The sequence below is a fragment of the Pelophylax lessonae genome (assembly GCF_965119305.1).
Source record: "Pelophylax lessonae genome assembly, chromosome: 2".
NCBI classification, from domain to species: domain Eukaryota; kingdom Metazoa; phylum Chordata; class Amphibia; order Anura; family Ranidae; genus Pelophylax; species Pelophylax lessonae.
The window spans coordinates 460613592-460636897 of NC_138769.1; the positions used below are offsets into that span (position 1 = coordinate 460613592).

Consider the following 23306-nt stretch of genomic DNA (forward strand, 5'->3'; position numbering starts at 1 on the left):
CCCCCCCTTCTTTTCCCCTGCAGCCAGCACATTCACAAAGGAAAGCCTGCTTCACACATACACAGTAGGAAACCGGCTGCCGTCTTACCTTAGTCAAGATGGCGGCACCAGCACCGGATAGCTGATTGAAAAATCGTCTCGGGTTAAAATCCGGTTGGATTCCTGGACAGGTAAGTGACCCAATATCAAAAGTCAGCAACTACAGCATTTGCGGCTGCGGACTTTAATTTTTTTGGGGGGAGCCTGGAGCTCCTCTTTGAGGCCAACTTAAAAAAAACTGGCTCAGATTTTGCTAAAGTGACTCTCATGCATTATAAAAGTAAACAGCATGCGCCAAAATCAAGTACATATTCTAGAAAGTAAATGCCGGTTCACGTTTGTGCGATCACAGAGATCGCATGTAATTCGGAGCGCTCTGCTCCTAAATTACATGTGATCTCTGTGTGGTGCAAATTCAGCAATACAGTTTGTATGGCTGAATTCTCACCGCAATCGCACTAAAAGACGCACAGGACCCATTTTTGGTCCGCAGCAGAATCGGATCACATGGTGGTTAACAATAGTGCAATACGATTCTGTGCGAACTTTCAGATCGCACTGCGATATGCAATCTGATCTGGGGGGTGTCGTTAACTTTTAATTGACACCCCCAGCGTATCGCATATGGCAGTGTGAACTGCCAGGGGTGCGGATGTGATGCGGGAACACGCTGTATATTTGCAGCGTTCCCGCATCGCACAAATGTGAACCGGCACTAAGAGATCCTTAGGAGATCAGACAGAAAATTGAAGACCAGCATATCAAGGGTAAAAGGTCAAGGCGATCTCCAAGCAACCGTATGTTCCGGTGACTACAGTTGCAAAAAAAAATTAAGACGTTTAAAAGGCTAAGCTCACCTTTAGTAACATACACCTGTATTCAGTGTTTAACATGGAACATGTTACTAATGCAGCCCCCCTCCCAGTATCCTTATTGTGACAGCAGATAGGGGATCCTGTCCCTGCACCCCGTCACATTTTAAAACCGGTGCGGCTGTCTGGGGCTCTGCCCACACGGGTGCATCATTTATTTACTGCGATCAGTGAATGAACGAACTACAAATCCGATCTTCAACCGTGGTTCATATTTCTCAATCAACTGCAGTGAAGCTGATGACCGCTTTTGCAGTTGATTGACACTTCCAGCAATCCAGTAAGGCTCCATGTACACGGGACGTTGTTAAAAGTCCCTTTGAATGCTGGAATTTTTAGGACGTTTGAAACGTCCGTTCAGTCGCGTTTGTACCCGCGTTTAACGGGCGTTTAGCAGCGTTTGCGGGCGTTTGCGTTTAGAAGCGTTCCTAGAGGTCATAAAAATTATTCCCCTTTAAAATGAAAAAACGCGAACGCTAAACGCGGGTCATCGCGTTCAGACGCGTTCGGACGCATTTGTGCGTTTGAAACGCCGGGAAACACACGTTCGAACGCAAATAATTGCGTTCTAAAAACAGTCCCTGAACGCAACTGCCTGCAAATGACTGTAAACGACCTGGTGTACATGGACAGAGAAGATAAAATGTAGATGGGTTCAGGGGCTTCTGAAAAAAACGCCCAACTGCTCCTAAACGGCCATTTCCAGCGTCCCGTGTACATGGAGCCTTACTGTCTGCCCCTACATAAGTTACGGGCAGACTGTGTCTGCAGAAGCCTGACATTGCACTCTTGATCTGCTGATAAGGAGCCTACAGAGTATTGCAACCGCTAAGAAAAAAATTAAATAAATTAAAAAAAGCACTTTTTACTTGCAAAAAAAAAACTCAATTTTTTTTTTTTGTTCTTGCCAGCAAGCTTAGTCTTTAAAGCTCCACTCTGGGACAAAGACAATCCCAGGGTGGGACTTTAATGTCCAACAGAGCGTAGCATGAGAGCTACAGAAAAAGCTTGTTCCTAGTGATTGCATCAAGGGGGTAATTTAACAAACTTTTAGATTAAGAGTACCAAAAGGTAAGAGAGTCCCAGGTCACATTGCAATGTAAGGATTGCAAAATGAAGTAGGATTAGTTGCTGTGGGTTACACTTTACATTATGCTTTTTCTCCTGATGTTGTGCCAAAGGCTGGACTAGCTAGCCTCTGTTGCCTCAGCAATAACATAAGAACATAGGAAAATAAAGAGATAAACTTAGGGCAACTTACCTTATGAGATGTTGGAGAACTGCACTGTGGAGGCATACAAGGAGTAGCTAATCGGTCTAAATGTGCCATAACAACAACAGCTGTCTGTCTCAAGTCTATGGCCAATTCATTGTCCTGAGGCAAGATCAGATACCTCAAAAAATTTTCATTTGGACTCAGCGTACAAGGTAGCATCTATATAAAAAAAAAAAAAAAAATACAAAACACAATATTTATGTCACAGAAAACTCTGAACTCAAAAAACAAGCAAATAAACTTTCTCATGAGAATCGATCATGCAATACCAAATACCATAACAAAACTGCATAAAATGACAAACTTACTGTTGTGGGAAATCGGTTGTAAAATTAATTAAAATTTAAAGGCTACAATTGCTGACCGCCTACTAAAACATGCTAGCTGCCTGGCTGGCTGTCATGTTGACCTTTTTCTACATTTGGTGGGAAATGTTACTAGTTTTCTCTTGATTTTTTTTTTACCGTTGTTTTAAATCAAAAGTAAACCAAAATGTATATATATATATATATATATATATATATATATATATATATATATATATATATATATATATATATATATATATATATATATATATATATATATATATATATATATATATATATAGCCATTACTACAACCCACCAAAAAAATATCCCGAAATTCATGCTACTTACTCCGGATTTGAATTGGGATACCACACGTGTGCATAGTTTGTACCCATAGCAGGGCCCAGAAAGAAAAGTGCATATTTTGCTTCAGAAAGAGCAACTAACCCAAATCTTGTTATCAGGTAGTGTGACTTTGTTGAAAATACAATAAACGTACTGCCTTTAGACAACAGAATGGTTTCTAAGAATGCAGGTCAGTGTAGTAGATTTTGGATGTAGAGGAATGGACTGGATGGACAGGTAGGACCATGATAATGGGTTTCACCTATTATTCCATCTTTATTACACACATGGCACCTCTTCCCGAGGGTTCTAAGGGTTGATGCAGAATTGGGCACAAAAATGTCAGAGTCATCTAGCATCCTCTGTCTCTGTAGGAAGTCTGGGAACTTGATGATCTGGGGAAGTTCTAACAATTTTTTATGGTAGTGCAAAAAAAAAAAAAAACTCAGTACCATGAGAATATTATTTTTACAGAGCATAAATAAATTGTGGAGGGCCATATGAATCCTGGTATCATGAATATGGTATCCTTTTAGACCAGGTCCTCGCTTTTCTCTAGGTCATGGTAGCACTATAAGCCCACGTTCACATTGGTCCAATTTGACATGCGATTTGAAAGTCAAATCGGAGCCAATTGCCGGCAATGGCACCGTCCGAATCAGTGCGACGCCGACTTTGCGGTGCCGCAACAAGTCCCAAATTAGTTTCTGTACTACTTTTGGGGACTTTGGGTGGCGATTCCAATAGACATCTGTGACTGAAAATGCCGGTTTGAAATCATGCAAGTTCATTTGAACTTGCTCGATTTTAAACGTGCCTCAGTGTGAACCTACACTAAGACCAGGTCAGATAGATTAATGTGTTCATGATCTTGCATGCTTGTTCCTGCATGCAAAAAGCTGCAAACTGGTGTAGTAGTTATCCCCACACAGGTTGAAGCCTTTGTGCATCAAACAAGACAAGTTTACCATTTATTCCTAACTTAGTGGGCCTTTCCTTCATTTATATTTTAAGGCAAAGGCATACCAAGTTGTGCTGCTGAATAATTTGTAAATTTTTAATAAGCTAAAACAGCGAAATCCTTTAAAATACATCATTGTATCATCTAGAGAGACATGTTTGACCAGGTGGATTACACAGACAAAAATTTGTAAGATAAAAAAAAAAAAAAACCCAACACCACACATTAATGGCTGTAACTTGAAAAGATGATCCTGTCTGTGGTCACTACTTGAGGGTCACTGAAATGTGAGAAGCGGAACACTTTCTAATGTTGCACACTATTTCTAGCGTTCCAACAGGATTGGTGTGCAGTCATGTTGGAACAGGAAGGGGCCCTCTCCAAACTGTTCCCACAAAGTTGGGAGCATGAAATTGTCCAAAATGTCTTGATATGCAGACGCCTTAAGAGTTCCCTTCACTGGAACTAAGGGGCCACACCCAACTCATGAAAAACAACCCCACACCATAATCCCCCCTCCCTCCACCAAATGATTTGGACCAGTGCACAAAGCAAGGTCCATAAAGACATGGATGAGAGGGTTTGGGGTAGAGGAACATGACTGGCCTGTACCTCAACTCGATAGAACACCTTTGGGATGAAATTAGAGCGCAGACTGCGAGCCAGGCATTCTTGTCCAAATCAGTGCCTGACCTCACAAATGCGCTTCTGGAAGAATGGTCAAACATTCCCATAGACACACTCCTAAACCTTATGAACAGCCTTCCCAGAAGAGTTGAAGCTGTAATAGCTGCAAAGGGAGGGCCAATTCAATATTGAACCCTACGGAATAAGATTGGGACGCCATTAAATTTCATGTAAAGGCAGGTGTCCCAATACTTTTGAAAATAGTGTATATGTCTATGCACACAGGCATTTAAAGGCATTTAGAAGCAGGGGTGTATTAGGGGCAAAAATCTAAGCGAACCACAATCACACAGAGGAGCATTTGGACAGAAAAAATTGAATTTTCGTAAAATCCTACCGTAAAATTCCTTTCTCTGAGTCCTCCGACAGTCGCCGCCACTTCATAATCTTCACTAATGGGGTAATTGACCCTTGCTCCGCAGGAGTAGCTAGGCAACAAGATTTGTTAATATCAAAGCTTTTAGCATATCACACCCCTAGGGGGTGGTCCCCTCAGTCAATACCTCCCTGCTTCCAGCATTCTCAACTCAGTTTCAGTAGCATAGCAGTAGAGTACATAAACAAACCCCAAAAGAGGGGCGGGGGGCGGCGACTGTCGGAGGACTCAGAGAAAGGAATTTTACGGTAAGATTTTACAAAAATTCCGTTTTCTCTTACGTTCTCCGACAGTCGCCGCCACTTCATAATCTTCACTAATGGGGACGTCCCAAAGCAGTGTAGACATGAGGGGTGGGAAAAAAACGCAGCCGCACATAAAGCAACGCAGTACCCACAGAGAAAGGAACCTTACCAAAGTAAGAGAACCAACCTGGCAACAGGAAAACATGCTCAACAGGAGCAACAACCCAGGAAGAACAAGTAACCCAGGGGTAAAAACACCCCAATAGCCAAGGGCCCAAACAAGGGACCCTAAGGCACTGCCGCACTAAGAACTTTATGGCCAAAGGAAGCATCTGCCGATGCCTGAACATCCACTTTGTAAAATTTGGAGAAGGTGTGAACGGGCGACCAAGTCGCCGCCTTACACACCTGGGCCACAGAAGCCTGATGACGATAGGCCCAAGACGCACTCAGAGATCTGGTAGAGTGCGCCTTCACAGGGAAAGGAGGAACCTTCCCCCTCAAGGCATAGGCTTGCACAATTGTCTGTCTGATCCATTTGGCGACGGTAGCAGCCGACGCCGCCATGCCCTTCCGAGGTCCCTCTGGAAGAACGAATAGGGAATCCGACTTGCGAAAAGACTTAGTCGATGACAGGTAAACCCTGATCGCCCGAACAACATCCAAGGCATGCAAAGCCACCTCCTTCGGATGCTTAGGCTTCACGCAAAGCGAAGGCAAGACAATATCCTCATTCAGGTGAAACTCCGAGATCCTTTTCGGAAGAAAAGATGGGTTAGGTCGCAAGACCACCTTATCCAAGTGAATCACTAAGTAGGGAGAGCTGCAGGACAAAGCCGCCAGCTCCAACACCCTGCGAGCCGAAGTGATCGCCACCAAAAAAGCAACCTTTTTGGACAACAGAGACAAAGAGATCTCCCTGATCTTTTCAAAAGGAGTCTGTTGTAACACGGACAGAACCAAGTTCAAGTCCCATGGAGGCAAAGGTTCCCTCCTAGGAGGGGCCAAATGTCGCACCCCCTGAACAAAGGTGCTAATCAATGAATTAGACGCCACAGGGCATTGAAAAAGAATGGCCAGCGTAGAAATCTGACCCTTAATTGTGGCCAGCGCCAAACGCTGGTCCACTCCAGTTTGGAGGAAAGCCAACACTCTCGACACCGAGTATGAGCGAGGGGAATACCCCCTGGACTCACACCAGGCAAAGTACGCTTTCCAAGTACGGTAGTAAATTTTTCCCGAAGAGGCTTTTCTAGCCTTGATCAAAGCGGGAATGACCTCAGGGGAGAGACCCCTATCCTTCAGGACCTGGTTTTCAACAGCCAGGCCGTTAAAGCCAGCGACTGTAAAGCAGGATGGAATATCGGTCCCTGCGACAGAAGATCTTCCCGAAGCGGCAGGCGCCACGGAGCGTCGACTGCCAGATTTACGAGGTCTGTGTACCAAGACCGGCGAGGCCAGTCCGGTGCCACCAGAATCACCGTGTGCAGTTCCGAGGCCAATCTGCGAAGCAGCCTGGACAGCAGCTGAATCGGTGGAAAGGCATACATCAGACGATACTGATGCCAGGGCGCCACTAACGCGTCTGAGGCGTCTGCCTGAGGATCGCGCGTCCTTGCCACGAACCTTTCCACCTTGTTGTTCAGACGAGACGCGAACGGGTCCACATCCGGAAGACCCCACTTCGCGCACAACATCTGGAAGACATCCGGGTGAAGGGACCATTCCCCCTGGTCCAGGGTCTGGCGACTCAGATAGTCCGCCTGCCAGTTCTCCACCCCCGGAATGTGCACAGCCGTTATCGCCGGGACATGCGTCTCGGCCCACGACAGAATGCCGTTTACTTCCCGAGCAGCACAGGCACTCCTGGTGCCCCCTTGATGGTTGATGTAGGCCACCGCCGTGGCATTGTCCGTCTGAACCCGAACCGGACGGCCCTGAAGCCGTTTCGACCAATGCAGAAGGCAAAGCTTTATCGCTCGCAATTCCAGAATGTTGATCGGAAGGGAGGATTCCTCCTCCGACCAAGTTCCCTGGGCGGACAGAACGCCCAGAACACCACCCCAGCCCGACAGGCTGGCATCCATGGTGATCACCGTCCACGACAAGGGACGAAAGGACTTGCCCCCGACACCGCCGGGGACTGGAGCCACCACAAAAGACCCCTTCGGGTGTGGCGGCTCAACGAAAGCTGCAGATCCAGAGAATGCGGGCGCCCGTCCCACTTGGCCAAGATCTCCGCCTGAAGACCCCGCGTGTGAAACTGGGCGAAGGGAATCGCCTCGAAAGCAGAGACCATTAGACCTAGACATCTCATTCATGTCCGGAGGGACGAGTACTGAGTGTCCCTGAGGGACCTGACCTCGTCCTGAAGTGTCCGGAGCTTGTCTTCCGGCAGGAAGACCTTCGCTTGAGCAAAGTCCAGGATAATCCCCAGGTAGTGAAGACGAACCGACGGACACAACGTTGATTTTGGAAAATTTATCGTCCAACCGAACTCCTGCAGAGTCTGCATCGTGGTGGACAGGTCGTTCACCAGGCCCTGACTGGTCGCAGACCGAAGCAAGATATCGTCCAGATACCCCAAGACAGAGACGCCCTGGGCTCTCAATAAAGCCAGGACCGGCGCAAGCACCTTGGTGAAAACCCGTGGAGCCGAAGCGAGACCGAAGGGTAACGCCACAAATTGGTAATGATCCTCCGCAATGGCGAATCGAAGGTACCTCTGGTGACCCTTCGAAAATGGGGATGTGAAGGTACGCATCCTTCAGATCGATGGAGGCCATGAATTCCCCCTGACTCAGGGCAGCCACGACTGAGCGCAGGGATTCCATGCGGAACTTGCGAACCCGCACAAAGCAGTTCAGAGCTTTCAAGTCCAGAATCGGACGTACCTTGCCCTCCTTTCTGGACACAGAGAACAGATTGGAGTAGAACCCCCGAAACCTGTCCCGATGAGGCACCGGAACCACCACCTCCCTGGGCCCGCAGACGCTCCGGAGACAGCTGAAGATTTGAGGGAAAAAATCTGCTCGCTGGCCGAGAGGGAAACTCGATCTTGTATCCAGATCGAACGATTTCCTGAACCCACCTGTCCCGAATGCGGGCCAGCCAGGGTTGAAAAAAACCGAGCAAACGTCCCCCCACCCCAGAACCGGGTGAGGGCACCCCTTCAGGCCGAATTGGTATGGGCAGCGGACCCGGACTGGCCGGACTTCTGCTTACCTGCCCACGGCTTCTTCTGGGAGCCTTGGCCCTTGAAGGGCTTGCCCTTGTATTGTGACCGAAAGGCACGAAAGGACCCCTGAGAGGGCCTAAACGAGGTATTCTTCTTACCGCGAACAAACTTATTCCTGTGAGTTTGGGGTAAGAAAGTGCTCTTACCCCCGGAAATTCCCTTTATCAGAGTATCCAAAGACTCGCCAAAAAGGCGAGATCCCGCGTAGGGAAGATTAGCTAGAGTCTTGCGAGAAGATTGGTCAACCGACCAACATTTCAGCCATATCAGGCGACGGTTCAACACCGCCACACTGGAGAGGCGTGCAGCCAAAGGGACTAAATCCAAGTCCGCATCGCACAAATACATGACACCCTGATGAATTTGATCTACCATAGCCAACGTTGTCGGCGGAGCAGAGTCAGCCACCAGGGTGTGCCTGAGCACCTGCGTCCAATCCGCAATAGCTTGGGCTGCCATAATGGAAGCAAAAATAGGCTTCAGCATAGAACCAGCAACCGTATAAGTATGACGGGCCAGAGACTCCAATCTGCTGTCCGTAGGGTCCCGGAAAAACCGGGGTATCCTCAGCAGGAATCGCAGTAGATTTATTCAAAACTGCCACCGCGTGATCCACCTGAGGCAGCACACACCAACGCTCATCAGTGGTGGGTGTAAATGGATAACGCAGCTTGAACTTACTTGGCACAGTAAAGGGCTTCTTTAAATTCATTGCTCATCAACAGCGCGCTGAAATTCCGCAGGGCAGGGAAAAACCTGCGCTGATTTGCGTTTCCTTTTCGTCCCATAAGAGGACATCAAACCAGGAGGACACGGTTCATCCTGCAGATGCAGTGTTTCCTTGATAGAAGTAATCAACTCATCCATGAGTGCAAGCTCTTCAGGCGAGCCAGGGGGAGAAGTATCAACTCCTACCTCAGCCTCCCCCTCATACCCCACAAGGTCCAGAGATGAACGAGACCCTGAGAAGGGCACTCCAGCCATAGCAGCCCCATCGCCCTCTTAATCAGAGGAAATAGATAACCTGGGCCGTTTTGCGGATCGATCAGCCATTAGCATCTGCACCCGAGAAGCCAAGTTCGCTACAACAGCAGCCAGATCAGCCCCCTCGGGGGATGCAGCAGCCCCTTGGCCCCCCACCAGGGTGGGAGGAAACTTGCAATCCTGAGAATCCATGCCCCAGTATCAACTGAAATAAAGTACTGCCCCTTTAAGACCGCGGCGAGCGCAGCCCACCGCACACTACTGTATGTACCGACCCCCGCAGGGATAAGGAGCACTGAGCAAGGAAATACAGGATAAGGAAGGCAAAAACCTGGAGAGAGCACACAGCTGCTGCCACCGATCGCTGTTCCAGTGAAAAAGGAAGTGATGCAATGGCTGACCGCCCTATATAGCCTATGAAGGCTTCACAAACATGGCCGCTCGGCTGAGGGAATCAAGGCAATAAGAAAATGGCGCCTACATGTGCTTGCAGGAGCGATCACCGCCAAAATGGCAGCGTTTGGCGCCAAAACACCGCGCTGTACCACACAGGGCCGGTCACCACAGTTTGCCGAGAAAAAATGGCGGGCTGCATCAGCGGTCGCCGCACAGCATGTCTGAGCCCAGTCTGCCCCATACATCTCACACAGCAGAGCGGGAGAGCCCCCCCCCCTCCGCAGCCCACAGAAAGGCAGCTATTCCACACAGGAATCTGACAGGGAGCTCAGCATTTATACAGTCACACAGTCACAGACTGGCACCCAAACAGACAGGTCCCCACATAGAAATTTACTTACCATTCCGGTCGGCGTGGGGAGCCTTCTCTAGCGACCAAACCGCTGTACTGAGGACAGGGAGTGTCGCAGCCAGGACGCAGTGGACTGCGGTGCGAAACCGCAAATGGCGTCCGGTGAGGTAGCCACCTCACAGGCAGCATCCCTGCAGCGAACAGGGATGGGTCGTTCAATATGCCAGGAAAACCTGAGCTTAACGCTCGATGGCAGGCTGGGGAAACCCCTGGCTCTCAGCCCTGGGATCCAGGGTGGCCAGACCGAGACCCAGCTCCGCATGATCATCTTCATCCGAAGAAAAACCAAACTAATGCCGAGAAAAAAAAAACAGCTAAGTAAAAGAAAGAGAAAAATACTTGAAATAAAATCAAAAAGAGGATAGAAGGCTGAGACTGAAAGCCCCAGCACAGGAACAGCCAGCTACTCCTAAGCTAGGCAATTGAAAACTGAGTTGAGAATGCTGGAAGCAGGGAGGTATTTACATAGTTTTACATAGTTAGTGAGGCTGAAAAAAGACACAAGTCCATCCAGTTCAACCTATGATGTGTGTGTGTGTTTGCTTTTAACCGTACATTGTATACCCCTGTATGTTGTGGTCTTTAAGGTGTCCATCCAATAGTTTTTTGAAACTATCAAGGCTCCCCGCTGATACGACTGCTTGCGGAAGAGAATTCCACATCCTTACCGCTCTTACAGTGAAGAACCCCTTACGCACTTTAAGGTTAAACCGCCTTTCCTCAAGTTTTAGTGAGTGGCCACGTGTCTTATTGTATTCCCTTACTCTGAATAGTTTGTTCCTTATGCTAGGGTCGCCAGTACAGTATTGGTACATTGACATCATATCCCCCCTCAATCGTCTCTTCTCCAGAGAGAATAAGTTCAGTGCTTGTAGTCTTTCCTCATAGCTGATGTCCTCCATTCCCCTAATTATTTTTGTTGCCCTTCTCTGGACTTTCTCCAGTTCCAGCACATCCTTCCTGAGGACCGGTGCCCAGAACTGGACAGCATACTCCAGATGTGGCCGGACCAGAGTTTTGTAGAGTGGAAGAATAATCTCTTTATTTCTGGAGTGAATCCCCTTTTTTATACAACCCAGTATTCTGTTGGCTTTGCTTGCAGCGGCTTGGCATTGCATGCCACTTCCAAGCCTGTTGTCTACCAGTACCCCCAGGTCCCTTTCCATCCTAGACTCACCCAGAGGTTCCCCCCCTAGTGAGTAGCTTGCTTTCTGGTTACTGGCCCCCAAGTGCATTACTTTACATTTTTCTACATTAAATCTCATCTGCCATGTAGTTGCCCACCCCGTTATTTTGTTCAGGTCTGCTTGCAAGATTTCCACATCCTGCATAGAAGATATTGTCATGCCTAATTTAGTATCATCTGCAAATACTGAGATTGTACTAGATATCCCCTCCTCTAGATCATTTATGAATAAATTAAACAGGATTGGTCCCAGGACAGAACCCTGGGGGACCCCACTTTCCACACCCGCCCAATCAGAGTACTCCCCATTAATCACCACCCTCTGGACTCTCCCCTGGAGCCAGTTCTCTATCCAGGTACTCACCTTATGATCCATACCTACCTTCCTTAGTTTGTACAGTAAGCGTTTGTGGGGAACGGTGTCAAAGGCCTTTGCAAAGTCCAGATACACCACATCCACAGGCTTACCTTTATCTAAGTGGCAGCTCACTTCATCGTAGAAGGTTAATAGATTGGTTTGGCATGAACGATTTTTCATGAATCCATGCTGATTACTACTTATAATACCGTTTTCATTACTAAAGTCTTGTATGTGGTCCCTTATCATCCCCTCCAAAATTTTGCAGACTACTGATGTTAGGCTGACCGGCCTATAGTTACCCGGGATATATCTCGGCCCCTTTTTAAATATTGGTACCACGTTGGCTTTTTTCCAATCAGCTGGCACCATACCTGTCTGTAAACTATCCTTAAAGATCAAGAATAATGGTCTGGCAATCACCTGGCTGAGCTCATTAAGAACCCTTGGGTGCAAGCCATCCGGTCCCGGGGATTTATTTATGTTAAGTTTCTCTAGTTTAGCTCTAAGTCTATCCTCTGTTAGCCATGGCGGCACTTCCTGAGGTGTATTATTTAGTTCGGCCTTACAAGCTGGGTTCGTGTAGCCCCCCGATTCCTTTGTGAAGACTGAAGAAAAGAAATTATTTAACACTTCCGCCTTTTCTCTGTCCTCAGTGGCCATTTTTCCTTTATCATCTTTTATGGGGCCGATGTGTTCTGGCCTCGCTTTCTTACTGTTTATATACTTAAAGAACTTCTTGGGGTTCTTTTTACTCTCCTCCGCTATATGTCTCTCGTGTTCTATTTTAGCCGCCCTGATTTCATCTTTACATTTCTTATTACACTCTTTGTAGTGCTTAAATGCTGCCAATGACCCCTCAGTCTTGTATTTTTTGAAGGCCTTTTCTTTAGCTCTAATATACATTTTTATGTTGGAGTTTAGCCACCCAGGGTTTAGTTTTGCTCTTTTAAATTTATTTCCCTGTGGAATGCACTGGCCCACCCCCTTGTTAAGTATGCTCTTGAAGCACTCCCATTTTTCCTCCGTGTTCTTTGTTCCCAGGGTTCTATCCCATTTGATATTTTCTAGCAGCGAGCGCAGTTTAGGGAAATTGGCTCTTTTGAAATTCAGTGTCCTTATATTACCCTTGTGTTTCCTATTACTGTAATTAATACTGAAACCAATTGACCTATGGTCACTGTTCCCTAAGTTGTCCCGTATTTCTATATCCGTGAGCAGGTCTGTATTGTTGGTAATCAGTAGGTCAAGTACCGCATTGTTTCTTGTCGGTGCATTCACCATCTGACCCATGAAATTGTCCTGCAAAACATTTAGGAACTGTCGAGCCTTGGCTGAATGCGCGGTTCCTTCTGCCCAGTCTATATCAGGATAATTAAAGTCCCCCATTATAATGACATTTCCCATCCTTGCTGCCAATCCTATCTGTAACATGAGGTCCACCTCACCCTCCTCCCTCTGGTTTGGGGGCCTATAGCATACGCCCAATATTACCTTCCCCACCGTGCCTTCCCTTTGAAGCTCTACCCATAGGGATTCTGCTTCGTCCATAGCTCCATTATTAATATCATCCCTCATATTTACCTGTATACTGTTCTTAATATACAAACATACCCCTCCCCCTTTTTTACCCTCTCTATCTCTGCGATAAAGGGAATACCCCTGAATGGTCGCCATCCAGTCATGAGAGCTGTCAAACCAAGTCTCAGTTATCCCCACAAAATCTAAGTCCTCCTCAAACATCAGCAGCTCCAGCTCTCCCATCTTGTTGGCCAGGCTTCTGGCATTGGTATATAAGCCTCGTAATTTTGATGTTTTTAGGCTGCTCTCTTGATTTTTCCCCGTACCCACCCTGGGTATAGGAGCTCCGAACACCCTACCGCTAATGCCCCCATTTCTGCCCTCTGAAACTTGCTTTCCACTGGCTAATTCTACATCTGTACCCTCCCCCCCATTCCCTAGTTTAAAAGCCCCTCTAACTTTTTGGCCATCCTCGCACCCAGTACGGCTGCACCCACCCCATTTAGGTGCAATCCGTCCCTACCAAAGAGCCGGTGACCGACTGAGAAGACAGCCCAGTTCTCCAGGAACCCGAAACCCTCCTTACTACACCAGCTCCTCAGCCACTCGTTAACTTCCCTAATCTCCCGCTGCCTCTCTGGTGTGGCTCGAGGTACAGGTAGTATTTCGGAAAATACTACCTTGGAGGTCCTAGTCCTCAACTTAGCGCCTAAGTCCCTGAAATCGTTTAGGACTCTCCGTCTTCCTCTGCCTATGTCATTGGTACCCACGTGTACCATGACAGCTGGGTCTTCCCCAGCCCCACCCAATAATCTGTTCACCCGATCCGCGATGTGCCGAACCCGAGCGCCCGGCAAACAACAGACTGTTCGGCGCACATGGTCTTTGTCACAGATTACACTGTCTGCCCTTCTAATAATTGAGTCCCCTACCACCAGCACCTGTCTTTCCTTTCCCTTTCTCCCGGCCTCACTGGAGGAGTTCTTCCCCTGGCAGCTAGGGGTGTCGCTCTGCTCCAGCAATGCTGGTCCCTGACTGGTTTCCCCAACATCACACAACGGGGCGTATCTATTGGGGTGCTCCAGCCCAGGATCAGCCTCCTTGACTTGTCCCCTTCTACCCCTCCTAACTGTCACCCCTCTGCTCTGCTCTGATGCCTGCACCTCCGATACTCCGCCCACCTCTGTGCAGGCCCCTGCCTGCACCTGATTGGTACAATCCTGGCTCTCCTCCGGTATGGACATTCGTCTCAGTGTTGCCAGCTGCTTCCCTAGATTCAGGACCTGAGCTTCCAGGGAAGCAACGTGCTCACATTTTGCGCATTTGTATTCGCCGAGGAACGCATACATATCACAAGATGTACACCGAGTCGCATCTCCACACCCGCCGGGCATTGTACCTACTATCTAATCTAATGGGGATTCAGCGATTTAAGTCTATCCTATGTGGCTATTTCCTGGCTTCCTAACGCTACCTTCTCACCCTCTGGTATTGACTGAGGGGACCACCCCCTAGGGGTGTGATATGCTAAAAGCTTTGATATTAACAAATCTTGTTGCCTAGCTACTCCTGCGGAGCAAGGGTCAATTACCCCATTAGTGAAGATTATGAAGTGGCGGCGACTGTCGGAGGACGCAAGAGAAAAAAGCATTCAAAGCGTTCATTCATTTCAATGACCAGAATAAAAATAATATGTTCAATGAACGCCCAAAACGCTTGACATGCCTGAACACATCTCAATGCGCCTGGATGCGTTTGCTAAACATAGCATTAGGTGCTTTTTGAGCGTTTTTCTCCCGTCAGGTGAAAGGCATTCAGAAGAGCCTAGTGTGCATGGGGACTTACAACTTTATACAAGCAATAAGTAGCTATTGGTATTTGCTGAGAATATGTATACAATAAATAGAGGTTCTCAGAAGATCAGCAATCAATCTCAATTTGATTTAATATTTTATACAATACATACTGAAATAAACACTGTCCCTATTCATATTTTGTGGTCTTGTTGGCAAGTGACAGGTTGACAATAACTAAAAACGGACCTGAATCTCTTTATCCATGTTATGAAGATCTTTATTGCACACAATGCTCTGGAACCTTTGTAATAAAGGAAGAAGAGGTGCACTGGTTCCTTGGGCTGACCTCTCATTGTCAGTTTCCCTCGTTCCATTGTCCCAGAGCTGAAGTAGCAGCATAACGGCAGATAACATTTGGCTACAAAACACAAAAATAGACAGACACATTAATGAACACGACAACAAATTTATTCACAACACTAATTGCTGCCCATAGAGAAGCGCTCTCATCACCAACACACATTTAATACAAAAGCCCCACCTTGACTTATATTCTTAAAACTGGCCATACACCGCAAATTTCAGCCGGTACCATACAAAATTCACTAAGTGGCCCTGTTGGGCGGACAACCTTAGATTTAAAGAAAAAAAAAAAAAAAAGGGAGCCAGGCAGAAAGTGGCTTTTGGATGCAGGCACTCATTGGTGCACCTGTATCCAATGAGATGCAGGCACTGTTTGGTATTTTTAAAGATTCATCTGGGAGATTTGTCCAGCCGTGCCGTGTACCGTGGATGGAGAAACGTGTTTGGGCAGTTTACCTTACTACAATAATATTTTAATGTACTGGGAAACCACTGCGAGGTCAGCAACTACTTCAGAAGATTGAGACTGCTTGTTCAACCATTAACATAAACCTGAGCCTGAATTACTTAGCAAGTCTGAATACTGTCACAATGAGGTGGGGCAGAATAAAAAAAAAAAGCAGCTTCTTTAAATGGTCTTTAAAATCACTAAAGTGGGGTACACACTAGTAGAAAATATGCCGAAAATTCCCGCCCGATGTGTACACAAAACTTTCAGCAGCCGATGCCAACATTTTCAACGAAAAAAAACGGAGGGACAAACACCAAAATTTTTTTTCGTCCGTCCCCAGACGACCAATTTTCGTTTAATGTATATGCAGTATGTCCGTGAAAAATCAGATACGAAAGACCGCGCATGATCTGAAGTTGCTGACTACCCGGAAGTCTAGGAACAAATGTGCCAAAAAAAAAAAAAAAAAAAATCGGACGAGAAATTTCATGAACATTTATGCACTGTCAACTAAAAATGGTAATGAACGCTGAGAAGACAGAGAAAAATCGGAGGATATTTTGTCCAATTTTCGTCAAGTGTGTACGGCCCTTTACTGCCCAGAAAAAAGGCTGGTCTGGTCCTTTTTTCAAATCATTGTTCAGCTGCATTTATGTAAAAAAATAAAACCTATGCATAATTTGTTTCAACTCCTACATTGCTGAAAACACATACTTGCTAAATACAGCACCGTCTGCACAAAACAGGTACATCCAAGTCTCCACATCAGCACCTCTTAGTAGGGGGCTCAAAATGCCCAAGTGTTCCCATATGAACTTACTCAGTGCGTTTTGGCTGAGGACTCTATCCATCTCTTAACCCTCCCTATTGGCTTACCATCCGAGCAATAGGACTACCAGAGGTTCTAATGCAGTAACAAAGCTGGGTTAGGCAACTATATACAACTTCAGGTTTGCTTTATTTCTTAAGCATTACTTGTAGGTGTTGGGCTGTGTATCTGAGATGTATGGTGGAGTATGTAGAAGACAATATATGTTATACTACAGTAATAAAAAATCCAATACTGACCTTAGGGTGCCTCTCTGCACAGCAAGCTCTAGCAAAATGGCAAGTGCTAAGTGCTGGTCTTGTAGTGGAATGTTTCCGGCACCTCTGGGACTCTGAGCACCATGTACATCACTGCAATAAAAATAGTAATTCACAGATATATTGGAGAAAGACCACTTTTACCATGCACAGGTTCATATTATCAAGACCAGGTTACCAATAAAATAAAAATAAAAACTGTAAAAAGGCAAGCACCCATAATATGCATAAGAAAATACCATCACTTTGATGTAGGCAATGTCATCACTGTGTGCGATAAATTTTGCTAATTTTATACAGTTATGATTACCTTTTACTGCTCTCTCTCTCTCTCTCTCATGTCCAAATCTAAGTGTAGGGCATCTGGCTGAAAACCATGCACTCGCTATGTGGCTGATCTTTTAATCCACACAAGGATCAAACTTCAGCCCATGTATGGGCAGGTTGATTGTACCAAAACCAGTCCATCAAATCGACTTGAGTACAATCAGCCTGTTGTATTTTTCTACATACGATTGCTGCCAGCAGCTATAGCCTCAACCATTGTTTGCTGCCGGGCGGAAATGCTCCCTGTGTCCCCCCATGGCAGAATACAATAGTACAGCGGGAGGCATTCCCCCATCAGCAATGATTGTGTTGATGGGGGAATTGAGCAATCGTATCATCTATGGCCTGCTTTAACGCAACAGTTGTGTCAGAGGAAAATTAATCTGAGTCAACTACAGGGCTTCCTGATGCTTGCATTCTCCTGAAAAACAGCAAGAGAAGGGCGCACCAACCTCGTGCATTACCACCAAAATGGTTTATTAAAATCCAAAAATGTTGTATACATTGTACTCACTAACGCATAATAATTGCATGCATGTAAGAAAATTGGGACCAATACTCCTACGGTGCTGGATGACGTGATCGCGTCAGCATATGCCTGGCTGACGCGTTTTGAGGGAGAACCCTTTTCTTCAGAGCCAAAAGTACTGCTCTGCATTCGCCTCCCAGACTCTCAGTTCACTTACAAAAACTGCATTTAGGTTCAGAGCTGGCTCTAGAAACCTTCCCTTATTTCGTGTCCTGGTGACCACAAAATGAGTATAGGGAAAACAAAACCCCAATCCTCCTTACAGATTTTAAGCATTCCCCATTCCATTTTAAAAAGTGGAAAAAGGGGGGGCGTGGCGACCGCTGACTAGTATGGCCGCATAGCGCCGGAGCTCCTGATCCCACCCGGCGAATCCCGGATCCACAGCCCGCAACGACTGCTGCTCACAGCCCAGCTCCTCGGGACCGAGTGCGCGAACGCTCCCTGCAAGCCCTAGGATGGCAAGGAGGAAGAACGGAGCCCTTACAGTCCGCAAATTGTCGGACTTCTTTCGGCCGCAGGCTCCTGGTCTCCATCAAAATGGCGCCGGCTCCCAGCCACTGCCGCAGCGCGCCAGTCCTCTAGCGGCGGAGGCCGCGCCTACATCATCAGGCGGCGCCACGGCGGGCCCCGGACAGCACGGCTCACCGCTACAGATGCGGTCATCCCGCACAGGGGATTCCCCACCATCCACCCCATCCACACAAAGCCCAGCAAAGTCCAGGCCCAGATGGGACAGCGACCACGCGACACAAGACGCACCAGACATGGAGGTGAGCGCACAACCATCCCCCAGCCCCTTGCCTTGGGCCTATGTCCCTCCTCCGGACCCCTTTGCTGCCGTTGCCACTACAGGACAACCAGTGTCAGACACCATGCTAAAGGAGATGATGTCAATGCTTAACAACTCCATGCAGGCTAACATCGCTGCATCTATCTCCTACTGCCAGCAAGAGCTGCATGGTCTGGGGGACCGGGTGCACAATCTAGAAGACAAAATGGGGGAATTCACATCCTCTTATAATGCACTAGTAGACTCTCATACTTCCCATCAGGATGACATCCACAAAATTCAAGCAAAACTTGCTGATCTGGAAGACAGATCCAGACGCAACAACCTTAAGATCCGTGGCGTCCCAGAATCAGTGTTACCTAACCAACTACCGACTTTTGCGAGAGACTTGTTTCAAAAAACGGTTCCGGAACTCACTAATGCGGACCTAACAATAGACCGGATTCACCGAATCCCCAAACCATCCTTCCTCCCGCAGGAAGTGCCCAGAGACGTGCTGCTCAGGATCCATTTCTTTCAAGCAAAGGAAAAAATCCTGGAAGCCTTCAGGCGCAGAGATCGCCTTCCAGACCAAATTGGATCAATACAGGTGCTTCCGGACTACTCTCAATATACGCTGCAACTTAGGCGTAATTTGAATACCGTCACCAAGGCACTCCGCAACCACAAGGTGGTTTATAAATGGAAATATCCTGCGCGACTCTGCGTGACCTACCAAGGTACCACTTCCCATATCACTTCCCTGGACCAAGGGATCCGAATGCTCCGTCAATGGGGAATTGTACCAGAGCCTCATGATTCCCAACACAACACCACCGCACCTCCGCCCCGGCACGTTCAACCCGAATGGAACGTCGTGTCAAGATCCTCTAGATCCAGATCACGCCACAAGTGACAGCAGCTCTCCTTGTCCTCGCTGGGTGGATCAGACCCCGATCTGCTGAATGAGCACATACCACCGTGCTTTCTGCCTCCGATGCTTTTGCAACGTACGTTGCACACCTGGCCGTGAAAGGCCAAGTATTTCTTACCCTACCCTTTCTTTTTTTCTTGTTTTGTTGTTTTTTGTGTGTTGTTTTCGTTTTTGCCAATTTTCTGCAGTTTGGTCATGCGATTCCTGGATTGGAACCTTTCGAGGACACTCACTCAAGTCACCTTCTTCACCCTCTCCAATAGCAGTTTGGAGTCGCCTCTTCATGCTTTTGCATTGCAAGGTTATGATGCTGTCCGAAAAATTGCGACAACCGGATACTCCGGTACTCCCTCTTGTTTGCACTTTCTCACGCTCCATCTGTTACTGGACTGACCCTCATATTGACCACGACTCATCCCCGGAGGGATTGCCTCCTGAACTTTTCCACGGCACCTCCTGGCTCAGTAATGCCCTTTACCTAATGCTGTCATGTCCCTACAACTCCTCTCCCTGAACGCTAAGGGGTTAAACCACCCCGTGAAGCGATACTCCATGTGGCGTGAAGCGATTGCAGCTAGAGCAGATGTACTGGCAGTGCAGGAGACTCACTTTAAACATGGTCACAGTCCTCGTTGCACACACCCGGACTATCCTCATATCTTCACTGCCTCCTCCACTGAGAAGAAGAGGGGCGTGATGCTGGCCCTGCGTTCCTCTGTATCTTTCTCCTACTCCAAGCTAGTGCAGGATGTGGAGGGCAGATACATCATTCTTGTTTGTGTCATAGATAATTGTCCGTACACTTTGGTTAACGTGTATGCCCCCAATAAGCACCAACTGCGATTCTTACGCAAACTTTGTATAAAGGTATCTAAACTAAAGGTGGGTAGTCTGATCATGTGCGGTGATTACAACTTGGTGATGGACCACGTCATGGACTCTTCTTCTAGAGGCGCGTCCAAACTGCCTTCTCTAGCATCTCTGGCTCATGCGGAGGGGCTCCATGACGTGTGGCGTTACCAACACGCGGAAGAGCGGGACTATTCCTTTTTTTCACCATGCCACAACACGTACACTAGGATCGACATGTTCCTAGTGGACTCTACATTGGTACCACTAGTGTTGGACACTTCCATAGCCCCTATCACGTGGTCAGACCATGCTGCGGTCCTTTTATCCTTATCCACTGGCCCTTCTACCCCTTCTTCCTTTGTATGGCGTTGCAATAACTCCCTCCTATCCAATCCTGAGTCACTCACACACATACAGGCCCAGTTGCGAGACTTCTTCGACACCAATGCCACTCCCGATGTCTCTCCTTCCACATTGTGGAACACACACAAAGCATTTGTTCGGGGCGTGTTGATCCAATTGGGTTCCCGCCTAAAGAAGAAACGTCTAGCCAGGGTGCATAGCCTTATTAACGATATTCAAGCCCTTGACGCAGTTAACAAATCGACCCCCTCGATCGCTAATGTGTCCAAACTTGCCTCTCTCCGTGCCGACCTTAGGAGACTTTTGACCGAACAACATGACAAGATGCTTGCACGCCTTCGACTGACTTACTACTCCTCACACAACAAAGCGGGGAAATTCCTTGCATCTAGGTTGAAAGCGAGACGGGTTAAATCCAAAATTGAGCACGTTTCTCACCCTCACACGGGAGAGAAATTGACGCACCCCCAGAAGATCGCAGATGCCTTCGCGGACTATTACAGTTCCCTGTACAACCTAGCAAATGACCCTGAGACCCCCCAACCTTCCGACTCCGCGATCCACGACTTCCTGAAAAAGGTCCACCTCCCCGCACTCTCCGCGGAATCTCTAGCACGACTGAATGAACCGTTCACTATGACCGAATTAACCAGGACACTGCAGGCTCTACCGCTACGCAAAAGCCCAGGCCCCGACGGTCTGTCCAACGAATATTACTGCACCATGCAAACACTCCTAACACCGCATATGTTGCGCTTGTTTTCCACCGCAGCAGATTCCGGCACCCTGCCCCCCGAAATGCTTCAAGCGAATGTCATTACCCTTCCCAAACCTGGTAAACCCCCAACGACACCGGCCAATTTTAGACCTATATCCTTGTTGAACGCTGACGTCAAGGTGTTCGCTAAACTCCTGGCCAACAGACTAGCTTCTGTTCTCCCCACGCTGATAGCCAATGACCAGATGGGCTTTGTAAAAGACAGGCAGGCTCCAGACGCCACCAGGAGGGTGGTCAATCTGATCCACCATGCGGAGCGCGCTCGAACGCCTTCTCTGCTTCTATCTATTGACGCAGAGAAGGCGTTCGACCGCGTCCACTGGGGCTATATGAGGGCGGTACTGCTCCAATTTGGTTTCTCTGGCCCAATCCTGTCTGCAATTCTCACCCTCTACTCATCCCCCTCGGCCAAGGTACTGTCGGCTGGGGTCCTCTCCAAGCCATTCCAGATCACGAATGGGACCCGCCAGGGTTGTCCCTTATCGCCTCTTATATTTAACTTGGTGATTGAACCTCTCGCAGCGTCCCTCAGGCAAAATCCCCTTATTTCAGGCTTTAAATTTCCTCAGTCACACCACGTAATTACATTGTTTGCGGACGATGTCATACTAAGCCTCACCAACCCCGTCACCTCGCTTCCCGCGGCCCACGATCTTTTGAAAACCTTTAGTGATTTATCGTATTACAAAGTAAACTTTAGTAAATCCGTCATCATGAACATGGGCCTGGACCCTAAGGTCCGTTCTCATTTACAGTCGGTTTTACCCTACACTTGGTCCACATCTCCACTGCGCTACTTAGGTATCAACTTGACATTCCCCACAGCTGGTCTGGTAGCCTCCAACATCTCCCCCCTGATATCAGATATATCTTCGGACATCGCCAAATTTAATTCCACTGAACTGTCCTGGATGGGTAGAATTGCTGCATTCAAAATGATTTGTCTCCCCAAAATACTGTATATGTTTCGTACCCTCCCAGTACCGATTCCCCGCAAATTCATTACGTCCCTAGAGAAAACTCTGCGTACGTGTGTTTGGCAAAGGAAGAGAGCGAGATGCGCATATTCCCATATGGTGAGACACAGATCAGTGGGTGGCCTTGGCTTCCCTGATCTGCTAGACTACTATCATGCATCCCACTTAACTCCACTGCGACACTGGTTCTCCAACTCCCTCAATCTCCCTTGGATCCCGGTAGAAAACTCACTGTCCAAAGTGGAGTCACTAGGCACACTTCTACTCGCAGATCATTGGAGGAAGCTCCCACTACATTCCTTTCCTCTACCTACTCAGGCCTCGTTGGTGTCTTGGAGATATTTTATTGCCAAGAGCCCCAGTTCCCCGTCTTCCATTACAGTAAGCTTGCCTCTAAACGCCCTTCACGCACTTCTCCCTTGCATCAATATCTCACGATTTGAGCAAGCAGGCATCACAGACGTGGCTCAGCTTTACCAGGGGGACAAGATTAAACCGTTCCCCATCTTGCAACAGGAATTCAATTTGCCTATGCAAGGCATGCTGACATACAATAGTATTTACAGTTTCCTGCGCAAATTTCCCCCTCCAAGGCTACAGCTTCCTCCCATGATCTGGCAGTACCTTTCCAGTCCTTCCACTCACAAGAAGGGAATTTCCGTTTTATAACTCTATGGCACAGAAAACTACCTTTTGTAAAACACTGCACATGATCAAGTGGGAACAGGACCTTAAAATGACACCCACGGAAACGCAATGGCGACTGGCCCTCCGGTCAATCTACAAGGCATCCCAATGTGTTTCCCACTGGGAACAGGCGCAAAAAGTGCTTACGCGTTGGTACCTAACACCCTATCGTTTGTCAAAAATT

At 47.6% G+C, this 23306-nt stretch overlaps 1 protein-coding gene across 1 annotated transcript in view; it reads right to left on the reverse strand.

The window, feature by feature from the left end:
- HERC2 (HECT and RLD domain containing E3 ubiquitin protein ligase 2) overlaps positions 1-23306 on the reverse strand; it is a 308748-nt gene that overhangs the window by 242040 nt on the left and 43402 nt on the right. Inside the window, exons 7-9 of the mRNA XM_082245322.1 lie at positions 16886-16996; positions 15250-15421; positions 2173-2346 (exon numbers count right to left, since the gene is read on the reverse strand). Of these exons, the coding sequence (XP_082101448.1) occupies positions 2173-2346; positions 15250-15421; positions 16886-16996 (457 nt within the window). The remainder of the gene's footprint in view (positions 1-2172; positions 2347-15249; positions 15422-16885; positions 16997-23306) is intronic.